The following is an 11431-nucleotide window of genomic DNA, read 5'->3' on the forward strand; positions in this document are numbered from 1 at the left end:
ATAGGAATATATCTCAAAATGTATCATAACTTGCAAATGTATATTTTGATGTTTATTTTTTTTGCTGTTTATTATTTTCATGCTGACATTTATTGACAAAACAGATCGCATTTTGAGTGCATGCTGTGACTATTTCTGTCTTTCATTTTTCTTTTTTGAGACTTCCTCTACTTTGTCTTGTGCATATTTATCCATTCTACCTCTATATTATACCAACTAAAGCGATCACAAATGGTTAAAATGACTATTTGTACTCCATGTGTTTTTTAGTTAAAATATTATTGTATTTTTAATATATTTGATGTTTTATTATAAATAAACACTAGTTGTGCCTTTATGAGTATGTTGTTGTTGTATGCTGCAATATTACTACTTACTGCCAGGGGGCGCACTACTCTGCTATGAAACAGCTGACATCCTTTCTGCATAATTTGATTTTGCACTCAACGCGTCACGTCCAATGCGTCGGACGTACTGGTTGCTTAACGTCTCCTCCTATAACACGTCAGTTTGGTTGGACTATCGCAAAAGAATGGGCTTCAAAAGGAAACAGCAGCAGAGCGTCTCTGTGAACCTGTCGGTTGTTATCATGTCTGCCTGGCTGAGTTAAAGTGCTGTTCTGTAGAGTTTACTGCTGCCATGATGACAGCTGAGCTCGGTTGTTTTTAACGACCTAAGGGGATCTTTTTCAAATTACACGTTCTCCACCGAACTTGGAAACTGTTTTTGGATGACCCATTTCAAGCTTTTTGGTGAGCATGTTTATCTCGTGAATTAGCATCTGTGTTTGTGTGAGTTAGGTTAGCTAATCTTCTTAAAAAAAGTAAAGAGAGTTCGGGTTTTTTTTCCCACACAGATATAAATGTATAAACTGCGAAGCGTGGCTTGTCCCATGTATAAAGTGGCGTCACTTTACCTTACTGCCATAAACTTGCGCACAGGTTTAAAGTTTTACCATAAGAGCTAGCTTAAATGTGGTAAACGTTTCCAGTCGTTTATTTTACGTTACATTTCCGCACGTGCAGTTAATTTAAAGCTGTAGTCCACCAGTTTTGTTTCGTAAATAAACACTTATCACCGCTTCAATGCAAGTAAAGATAAAAGCTGCCTGTTTTTCTGGCACTAGTAGCTCTCAGTGACCTTATCCTATATTTTCCAGTGCATTACAGCTTGTAAAAAAATTCCATTAGTTCAAGAACACTATTTTATTTATTTATTTGGTTTATTGAACAAGGACAGCACAAAAGATGTTACATGTAAGGGCAATGCAACCGTTGTTTTGTACATCGGTTTTCTAGCTAGCCAGAGGCTAATTTGCAAACCTAGTCCTTGGTTGGACTTCTAGATATAATCAAATGATAGCATTTATAACATTTGTCATCACACACACACACACACACACACACACACACACACACACACACTGTAGATAAACTAGTTTGACAAAGAAACATCAGTGTTGACAAGTTTGTTTTCGTTTCAGCCATTTTTTCACCTGGGAGTTAAAAGTTGTAAAGTGTGTTAACAGTTTTATTGTTGATGGTAGATTGACCAGATCTAAATGAGAAAGAGGATTGACCAAATGATGTTTTGTATTTCGGTGGTTTACAGTCTCTGTTGGCTACTCCTCTGGTTGTAGCTCCTGTGCTTTTATAATCAGTCTGCTCACCAGCTCTGGGACAAGGCCATTTATACATTTGAGTGTCAGTCTTATGACAGAAAGGTTTATAAAGTTTTCAAAACTTAGCAGATTGTACTTCTCCTGCATTTTACAGTAGTGCCATTTCATTGGTTTTTTTGGTCCAGAACTTTTAAGGCTTGTTTGTACAGACACATGACAGGTTTTAAAACAGACTGGGTTGCTTGACTCCAAACAGATACACAGTAAGAAAGGTGAGACAGAATCATGGCATGCAGGTACAACTGGGCAGCTTTTACAAGTAAACATGGTCTTCTCAGACTGAAGCAGTTGAGGTTGGTCTAACCCCCAAATTCCACTACCTCCGCTCCGCCCCCGCCTTCCGCAGCCGCTCTCTTCCGAACTCAATTTTTACTGGTACCCGCTCTACAACGTCTCCAGGGACATTAATTATGTGAGTCGACACATTGTTATTCAACCAAGATTCACTCAGAGCCAGGAAGTCTAAGTTAGAGTTAATTAGCAAGTGTTGAATCTGATCCATCTTTGGTCCAATGTCCCTAATTTTTAAATATCCCTAAACACTAATCAGTTAAACTGTGTTGCAATGGGAGTGCCTCATGATTCTGGTGCAGCCTGATTGACAAGAGTAGGTGATTGTATTAGTCCTGAATCCAAAAAATTGATAAATAAAAAACCTATATTGGATTTCAAATCCTCTCCCGATGATGTCATATCCCTGCACTGCCATTAAAATGCAAGTGGATGATGGGTCAGTTTAACCCCTGATCCTGTGCTGTTGAAGCATCAGACCAGCTTATCGATGGCGAATATCATGGCTTGATGTATCATTGCAGGACTCCCTTTCAGCGGGATCTTCTGATTCAACCTCCTGACTGTTAATCCGCCTCCCTTCTGACAACTTGTGACCTCACAGCTCGCTGTCCTGATGTTTCGGTGATATGGGAGAGAGGTGGACGACTGAGACATCCATGGGTATTTTTCTCTAATGGGGGTGGGTTTTCTGGTGCATTTCCAGAATAGAAACACCTATCATCTTTCTGGGATCTGAGGTGACCCACATTTTTGTTCTCGTTTGAAGGAGCAACCCAATTCAAGCCTCAGCATGAAAAAGAACTATGGCATCAGTGTGTCAGCGGCAGTTACTATAATCAGATTTTTTGTTGTTGTTGTTCCCAGAAAACAACGAGATCTCAAGAATGTCACATGTGATGATGTCCCCCTCAAGACAGAGCAATCTTGAGTTGGCATACTCTTTATCCACCTACAGTGTAATCGGTGCCTTCTGCACAGAGGATAATGTCCCTCAGTGTTTGTTACACATCAATCAGGTATGGAAATGATCCAGTCTGATATTTACTTGTGTTGTAACAATGTGCAATGATTGATTTTGTACTTCTTTTTTTCAGATTGCTTTGTTTTGCACTATAAAGTACAACCTAAAGTCCTTTCTTTCACAGGAGCTTGCGTCACTTGGCCTCCCTGTGTGCATCGAGGCCAGCTCTCCAGAGGGAGCTAACCTGAATGCAGTGCCAGTTCTGAACGCAGTCTATGAGCTGCTACAAATTCACAGACGAGACATGTGCACTTTAGAGGAGATGGAGAAAGAACAGATGAAGAAATCAAGTTCTTTAGATCTCATTCAGATGACTAACTCCAGACTCAAGGCAAGCAAGCAATACTTTTAAATTCAAGATTGTGTTTAAGTTGCAACAGAAGATTTTTTAAACTTGCTGATGTGTTTTCCCCTCCAGGACCAGCTGGAGCTGTCCATAAGGGAGAAGTCGGGTCTGTATGAGACCGAGAGGCAGCTGCAACTTAAACTTAAGACTCTGCAGCGTTGCTTAAAAGGCGAAAAGGATGAGGTGAAGCTTTTCCCTCCAGTCTGTTGTAAAAAGCAGCTTGTGTATTTTCATTTGAGGATGCAAGAGCCTGACCAGTTTGTCTGTCTTGACCTCGGGCAGGTTCAGAAGCTCCAAAGCATCATCGCCAGCCGGGCATCTCAGTACAGCCATGATGCAAAGAGAAAAGAAAGAGAGGCTGCAAAGCTGAAGGAACGCCTCAGTCAGCTACTGATTGACAGAAAGGATAAGAAACTAGGTAAATCTGCTCGCCTACATCTAAACATCATGTAATTATTGTTCTTTGCACTAGGGCTGCCCAATTAATCCAATTTTAATCCCAATTACGAATTGAGTCTTGAAAGATTATAAAAACCAAACAAGCCGATAATTTGCTCCTCCCTCTTGCTCTGCTCCAAGTTGCATATCAAGCGCTCCTCCCACAGTGTTGCCAACTTGGCGACTTTTTTGCAATTTCCAACAGCTTTTCAGACCCCCTTCTTGACTTTTTTTAAATCTTAAAAGTACCCAGTGACAAACCCAGAAACATTTCTGATAACCCTTGGCTACTTTCTGGATAACTGTCGTCGGCATTTCCTGCACGTTAGCAAAACACTCTGCCTGGTCCTTCTGGACATTAAGAAAAGAAATGATGTAGTGATGTTGGTCACAGAAGAAACGGCTCTCGGAGCCGGCTCCCTCTTGAATTAACCACAGTGAGTGACACACACTGTACCTGCAGGCTCCTGAGCCGCTAAAAATGGCAAAATGTGTGCATGCGGCGCGCTAAACGCGCAGCTTGCCCTTGCCTTCTGTGAGACTGGGTGGGGGGTTGCAGCACACCTTCGATCGCTGTGGCTGGGACAATTATTACATTAACTGATGGGACCTGTAAGTAAATAGCTTATAAACAAGGTAGAAATGGATAGAAATAAGTTCCTCGCTGATGAATAATAATGTCTATGAGGACATGTTGCTAGTGTACACTCCTCTACAGCACCACTTGACAGGACTAAATAAATATCATGCAAAATTTTGTGAACATAACTAAAACAAATGTTTATATGTTTTTTAATTGTTATAATTGCAACAGTATGATTCTTGCTGGCAGTATTTGCAAGATACTGGATGGATATTTGGGTCTGTACTGGTCAGGCTTAAATGAGTTAAACCTCAGCCCTTTGGGTCATAAATTATGAGCAATTATATTGGCCTTTAGATACTAGGTCTCACGAGTTGTTTTAGTGATCATCTTGTTTCTTTCTTTTTCTTATTTACTTTTGTCCTGATTGTACCCTGAGCAATTTTATGACTGAATAAAGAAACAAACTAATAAAATTAACAATAATTGAAAAATCATCTTAAATAATTGATCTCAATTTCAGTCACAATAATTGTGATTATCATTTTTGCCGTAATCGAGCAGCCCTACTTTGCACCTTCATTTCTTCCCATTTAAAACCATTAAACTCTGGCTCTGCATACACTCCAAAAAGCTATTGATGTGCTGAATAACTTGGGACGGTCAGATGGAAAAAGGAGCCAATGGAGGACGACAAAAGCCACAGCCAGGTACCATGAAAGACCCCATGGTTTGTTGGACATTGTGATGTTTTAATTACTCATGGATTTCTAACACATCCGTCCACAGCCACGAGGGTGAGATGTACAAATTCTTACTCTGTGACTATGAGGAGAGTCAGAAATCCTTGGTCCTGGAGAACGCTGAGCTTAAAAAAGTCCTCCAGCAGATGAAGAAGGAGATGATGCATATCCTGAGTCCATGCCAGCCCTCTTCCAGAGGAGCCACTGCTGATGAAGAGCTGGTAGTTACACAAACGCAGATCAAGAATGAAGGAAAAATGATTAGAGCTTGTTATGTGTGGTGGATAACTTTCCAAATCTAAATCTCACCCAAGCATGTTCACAAAACCGGTCACGAGTTTCACACTTTCATTTTTATTAAGGAGGTACATACAACTTCTGATCTAAACAGCAGGTTCACTGAGAAACCATCTTTTACTTATTAACTTTGAAAATGATCTGTTACTCTGAAGTTGTCATGCAGGCTGAATGTGAAAATAGTCACCTACACCTATCTATAGTGGGGCAAAAAAGTATTTAGTCAGCCACCGATTGCGCAAGTTAAAATGATGACAGAGGTCAGTAATCTTCATCATAGGTACACTTCAACTGTGAGAGACAGAATGTGAAAAAAAATCCATGAATTCACATGGCAGGATTTTTAAAGAATTTATTTGTAAATCAGGGTGGAAAATAAGTATTTGGTCACTTCAACCAAGGAAAATCTCTGGCTCTCACAGACCTGTAACGTCTTCTTTAAGAAGCTTTTCTGTCCTCCACTCGTTACCTGTATTAATGGCACCTGTTTGAACACATTATCCGTATAAAAGACACCTGTCCACAGCCTCAAACAGTCAGACTCCAAACTCCACTATGGCCAAGACCAAAGAGCTTTCGAAGGACACCAGGAAAAGAATTGTAGACCTGCACCAGACTGGGAAGTGTGAATCTACAATAGGCAAGCAGCTTGGTGTGAAAAAATCAACTGTGGGAGCAATTATCAGAAAATGGAAGACATACAAGACCACTGATAATCTCCCTCGATCTCCCGTGGGGTCAAAATGATCATGAGAACAGTGAGCAAGAATCCCAGAACCACACGGGGGGGGGCTGGTGAATGACCTGCAGAGAGCTGGGACCACAGTAACAAAGGTCACCATCAGTAACACACTACAACGGCAGGGAATCAAATCCTGCAGTGCCAGACGTGTTCCGCTGCTGAAGCCAGTGCATGTCCAGATCCGTCTGAAGTTTGCCAGAGAGCACATGGATGATACAGCAGAGGATTGGGAGAATGTCATGTGGTCAGATGAAACCAAAGTAGAACTTTTTGGTATAAACTCAACTCGTCGTGTTTGGAGGAAGAAGAATACTGAGTTGCATCCCAAGAACACCATACCTACTGTGAAGCATGGGGGTGGGAACATCATGCTTTGGGGCTGTTTTTCTGCTAAGGGGACGGGACGACTGATCCGTGTTAAGGACAGAATGAATGGGGCCATGTATCGCGAGATTCTGAGCCAAAACCTCCTTCCATCAGTGAGAGCTTTGAAGATGAAACATGGCTGGGCCTTCCAACACGACAATGATCCCAAACACACCGCCCGGGCAACAAAGGAGTGGCTCCGTAAGAAGCATTTGTAAGTCCTGGAGTGGCCTAGCCAGTCTCCAGACCTCAACCCCATAGAAAATCTGTGGAGGGAGTTGAAAGTCCGTGTTGCTCGGCGACAGCCCCAAAACATCACTGCTCTCGAGAAGATCTGCATGGAGGAATGGGCCAAAATACCAGCTACTGTGTGTGCAAACCTGGTAAAGACCTATAGTAATCGTTTGACCTCTGTTATTGCCAACAAAGGTTATGTTACAAAGTATTGAGTTAAATTTTTGTTATTGACCAAATACTTATTTTCCACCCTGATTTACAAATAAATTCTTTAAAAATCCTGCCATGTGAATTCATGGATTTTTTTTCACATTCTGTCTCACAGTTGAAGTGTACCTATGATGAAAATTACTGACCTCTGTCATCATTTTAACTTGCGCAATCGGTGGCTGACTAAATACTTTTTTGCCCCACTGTATGCATTAGCTTCTGATTGGAAATAGACGGAAAATGCTCAGTTTAGAAAAGCCCGACAGATCTACGTCACACTCTCATGTAACATTCATGGACTCGCTGATCTTGGCTCACGACAGGAAGGCTGTTATTAGTTCAGCTTCCAGGACAGACCGGAGCATGTCTATTGGAATCTAACAGTTAGCATTAGCAACCCCACCACACAGCAGAACTCCTCCAGGCTTGTGTTAATTGTGGAGATTAAATATCAAAGCTGCAAAGCAAAGCGAGTCAGTGGTTGAGTCATGTTGCTGTTATCCATTCAGAGGAGAGATGTTTGAATATCAGGAAATACGACTCTAAATCCTGTCGTCCGAAGCTACTTTCTCCTTCATCAGAATTCTATGTCCTCAGACAGGTGCACCAGAGCTGTTTTTCCTCCCAGAGAACGACTTAATATGATTTAGTTTACTCTTTTTGTGAAATATTCAGATTCTGTTTAAAACTTTTTTTATTCTTTTCCTTCAGGCTGAATCAGATGAAGATGAAAAGACAAGGGACTCTAGCAGGGACACACTGGATCAGTCTTGTGAGCATGCCAGGGAGCAGCTCACCAACAGCATCCGCCTGCAGTGGAGGAAACTCAGGAACCACGTAGAGAAGTTAGATAACCAAGGTTTGTGCTGCCGATCCTGCTAAATGCATTTCTTTATGCGATTTAATGACAAAATTCTTTATTTAGGTTAATGTAAAGTGAGCTCGTATAAAATGTAAATCACTAATGATGATCCTTTTGTTGGGTTAGCCTCTCAAGTGCTGCATCAGATGGAGTCCAACAAAGATATGATTCCCTTTGAAACTCACCAGGATGAAATGGAGAGGATGAGACATGAAGTCCAGCAGTGCAAAGAGTTCATTCATGCACAGCAGCAACTTCTCCAGGTCAGGAACTACTGGGCTGAAGATGAAATGTCAGCAAATTAAAAGATAACTTAGCCAAGATTTTTACTCACACTGAACTCATCAGTTTAGAAAATGAACTTTGTCAGGCATAAATAAATCATCTCCATTTGTTTTTGGTGTTTCAGCAACAACTCAGCACCTCGTTTGATGATGAGACGGCAGCTCTTCTTTATGACTGTTACACGCTTGAGGAAAAGGAGCGCCTGAAAGAAGAATGGAGGCTTTTTGAGGAGCAGAAGAGAAACTTTGAGAAAGAGAGAAGGAACTTCACAGAAGCTGCTATTCGCCTTGGCCGAGAGGTGTTCTGCTTTTCTTATTTAGTCCCGTAGATTAGTTCCACTCGTATAATGTGCCTTCATTCAATGCCTTTTGTGCTCTATAGAAACAGGCCTTCGAAGAAGACCGTGCTGCTTGGTTCAAGAATCACTTTTTAAACATGACTCCCTTCACGAATCGCAGAAGATGCTCATCATCAGACGGTCAAAGCTCCTTGTCAATCAGTAAGTCATTGTAGGGAAGCAAATTTCTGATGCAAAACCTAGTCAAATTTAACTTCATTGTTCTTTATGACAGTAAGTGAACCAGAGATCAGGATGTCAGTGAAAGCTCACAAGGCAAAGGCGTCAACCTACACTACATTTTCCACTCCTAAATCTTCACGAAGCACCGCTGCACCATCCACTACAGACCTTTACCGAACACTCCGTCTGATACCAGACTGCAGGTGCATGTTATCGAGAGAACCTCTCCCGTTCCTGCAGCTTAAGCAATACAATTATGTTTACTAGTTGTGCATTATTAAAGATCAGACCTTTTTGCTTAAAATTGTTTACTGTCAAATAACTCATTAACCCTAATTTTCATTGCCATTTTCAGTTCCTCCATGCATTCAAATCAAGTCTGGCAAGAGTCTAGCACCAATGGAGATGAAGATATTCGAATCAAGTCAAAAAGCAGAGGTCTTCACTGTAGTGACTTGGATATTTTTGCATTGGGTGAAGATGACAGCCTCACTTAAAGGAACATTTATGCCTTTTTTTTCCCTGTTTTGCTGGATTTTAGTTTTTGTTTTTAAAGCCTGTTTTAGACTAAAGGACAGATCCACAAAGAACTGTGACCCTTTTTTCAGAGATGCACAGATAATTCACCAAAGTCTGACGAATAAGAAATCACTTTAGCAAAATGCTGCTGTCTTTTTTTTTTTTGTACTTTAGATTTTAAGCTATTGTCATATACCATAGATTATGGTAAATTGTTTTAAGAAATAAGTTTTTGATTTTTAGTAAAAATTAGAACATATTGACCCCTTTTTGAAATGTTTATTATTGATTTTAATTGAATTGCAGATGCAAATCAGTGCCTGATGGCTTAATAAAGAATGTTTTTAATGAAGTTGTGTTTGTGGTTTGGCACCCCCTAGCGTATTTAGCTTGTTATTACAGTCACGTGTTACCAAACGGGACCCGGATGTTCCCTTCTTTGCTTTTGTTTCAGTAGCTGAGAGGCGAGTCAGTTCGGTGTTTGTCTTTCACAAAACATTAAAAATGTCCAGTTCCTCCAACCTGGTTGCCATGAAAAAGGTGGTAAAACAGCTTCGTTTTGAGGCGAGCATAAACAGAGTGAAGGTGAGGAATTTAATTTCTTTCCTGGCAAATGTTTAAAAGTTTAAACCGTTATTTGTTAGCATGTCTAGCTAACATGTCTCTCGAAGCCATCAGCGAGACGGGCAACAGGCGTTTCAGGGCGTTGTGTGGAAATAGGGCGGTAGTAGTTTGTGTCTTGTTCAGTGTGATCATTTAACCGCAAAGCAAGCAGAGTTGACCTGTCCGGCTTGATGCTAGGATCTTAAGTTTCTTGCAGTGATCTTTAGCGGTAGCATTTATGTACTTTGCTTCTTGGCAGTATACGCCCAAAATAAAGATAAAAACCATGTGCCTAATTGATATTTCCAACATAAGTTAATTATTAATCCAGATAATCACCTGAACAAGATTATTTATTTTACTAGCTAAACAATACTGTTAATAGCGGCTATATTACTTATTCCTGGATTTCCCGTTTGAAGAATGAGGCAGCAGGTTTTCATCTCCAGAATAAAATGGCTATACACAATATCTGTACTTTATCGTTTCAGTGGACAACCACTTGTTAATTTTAGCTTTCACCCTAAAATAAGACAATTTTCAAACTAAAGAAGAAATCACACAAGTCCCCTAATAAAACATGATTAAAAGATTTTTTGCTGCAGATATGTCACCATTTATTTATTTTTATCAGGTTTCACAGGCAGCTGTAGACCTACAACAGTTTTGCATGCAGAATGCCATTCAGGACCCTCTGCTCACTGGTGTGTCCTCCAGCACCAACCCCTTCAGGCCACAGAAGGTCTGCTCCTTCTTGTGAAAGTATTTATTGGTAAGTGCTGAACACATGCATGCACACTTTAATATTCTATGCGCTGTAAGAAGTTTTAATAGTTTTACTTTCTGAGCTTGAAGAGTAGCCAAGGTATTGGTGAAATTCTTTTTTGGGATTTTTTATTTTCCTTCACTAATAGAAATATAAACCTGTTGACAAACATTTTTCATGCAATTAAACAATTTTTATGAATGGCAGTGAATAGTTTGAACTTAAATGTTGGTAATGGATGTCTACAATACAAAATCTGTTCTATACATTCCCCTCTTGTTCTGCAGGCCTTAGATGCTACAAGAAGATGTTGACCTCAGCACTGCTCCTCATGCCAAGCCATTATACTGCCACAGGATCTATAAAGTTTACATCATATTGCAGATGGGTCAGGAATAACAATATTACTAGTCACAGTAGAAGAAAAGATCATTTTTAAATGGCACAATCTGATTTTTTTGTTGTTGTTTTTTTTATATTGTGCCTTTTTTATCATTCTATTTTAGTCATTGTTGCTCTGGACTTTTTTGTATTTAATAAAAAATATTCTTAACTCTGCTTTGTTTTCTTCTTTTCAACAAAGAGACTGGATTCATCTTTATTGTGATTGTCACTGTTTCCAGGTATGAGATTAAATGTACCGGTAAGTGCAACAGATGTAGCAATTTATTACAGATAGTAAAAGGAAATCCAGCAAGTAAGAAAAATAACTTCCTAAATGACACAGCATTGTATAAGGTTTGGTATAAACTTTTTGCCTTTTATCCCCTTGTTGAAATTTTCTAAGTAGTGAATTGGCTGTATATTTCATTATTTGCATTTATAAGTGCCACTTGGGCCACGTAAACAGAACTGATGGGTAACTCAACAAAGATGGAACAGTGTTACAGGAAGAACATAAACGGATGTGTAAAAAAA

The 11431-nt window shown here is 40.0% G+C and overlaps 2 protein-coding genes across 4 annotated transcripts; both read left to right on the plus strand.

Moving 5' to 3' along the window:
- The first annotated feature begins 550 nt into the window (after positions 1–550).
- ssx2ipa (synovial sarcoma, X breakpoint 2 interacting protein a) lies at positions 551–9496 on the plus strand. Of its 3 annotated transcripts, none has more exons than XM_015956637.3 (14): positions 551–752; positions 2497–2654; positions 2840–2991; positions 3121–3327; positions 3415–3525; positions 3625–3760; positions 4998–5073; positions 5153–5327; positions 7670–7817; positions 7947–8083; positions 8230–8403; positions 8487–8604; positions 8678–8828; positions 8981–9496. In XM_015956637.3, exons 3-14 carry the CDS (start codon positions 2860–2862, stop codon positions 9120–9122), a joined length of 1707 nt encoding a protein of 568 aa, XP_015812123.1. In that variant the 5' UTR covers positions 551–752; positions 2497–2654; positions 2840–2859; the 3' UTR covers positions 9123–9496. The 3 variants fall into 3 exon arrangements, with proteins under 3 accessions (XP_015812123.1, XP_015812121.1, XP_015812124.1); XM_015956635.3 differs by having other exon boundaries at positions 2497–2635; XM_015956638.3 differs by lacking the exon at positions 551–752 and having other exon boundaries at positions 2565–2712.
- Positions 9497–9564: 68 nt separating this feature from the next.
- On the plus strand, positions 9565–11071 carry LOC107383828 (guanine nucleotide-binding protein G(I)/G(S)/G(O) subunit gamma-5). Its single transcript, XM_015956645.3, has 3 exons — positions 9565–9729; positions 10382–10519; positions 10801–11071. Exons 1-2 carry the CDS (start codon positions 9649–9651, stop codon positions 10505–10507), a joined length of 207 nt encoding a protein of 68 aa, XP_015812131.1. The 5' UTR covers positions 9565–9648; the 3' UTR covers positions 10508–10519; positions 10801–11071.
- The last annotated feature ends 360 nt before the right edge of the window (positions 11072–11431 follow it).

Source organism: Nothobranchius furzeri, chromosome 11 (assembly GCF_043380555.1).
Source record: "Nothobranchius furzeri strain GRZ-AD chromosome 11, NfurGRZ-RIMD1, whole genome shotgun sequence".
NCBI lineage: Eukaryota > Metazoa > Chordata > Actinopteri > Cyprinodontiformes > Nothobranchiidae > Nothobranchius > Nothobranchius furzeri.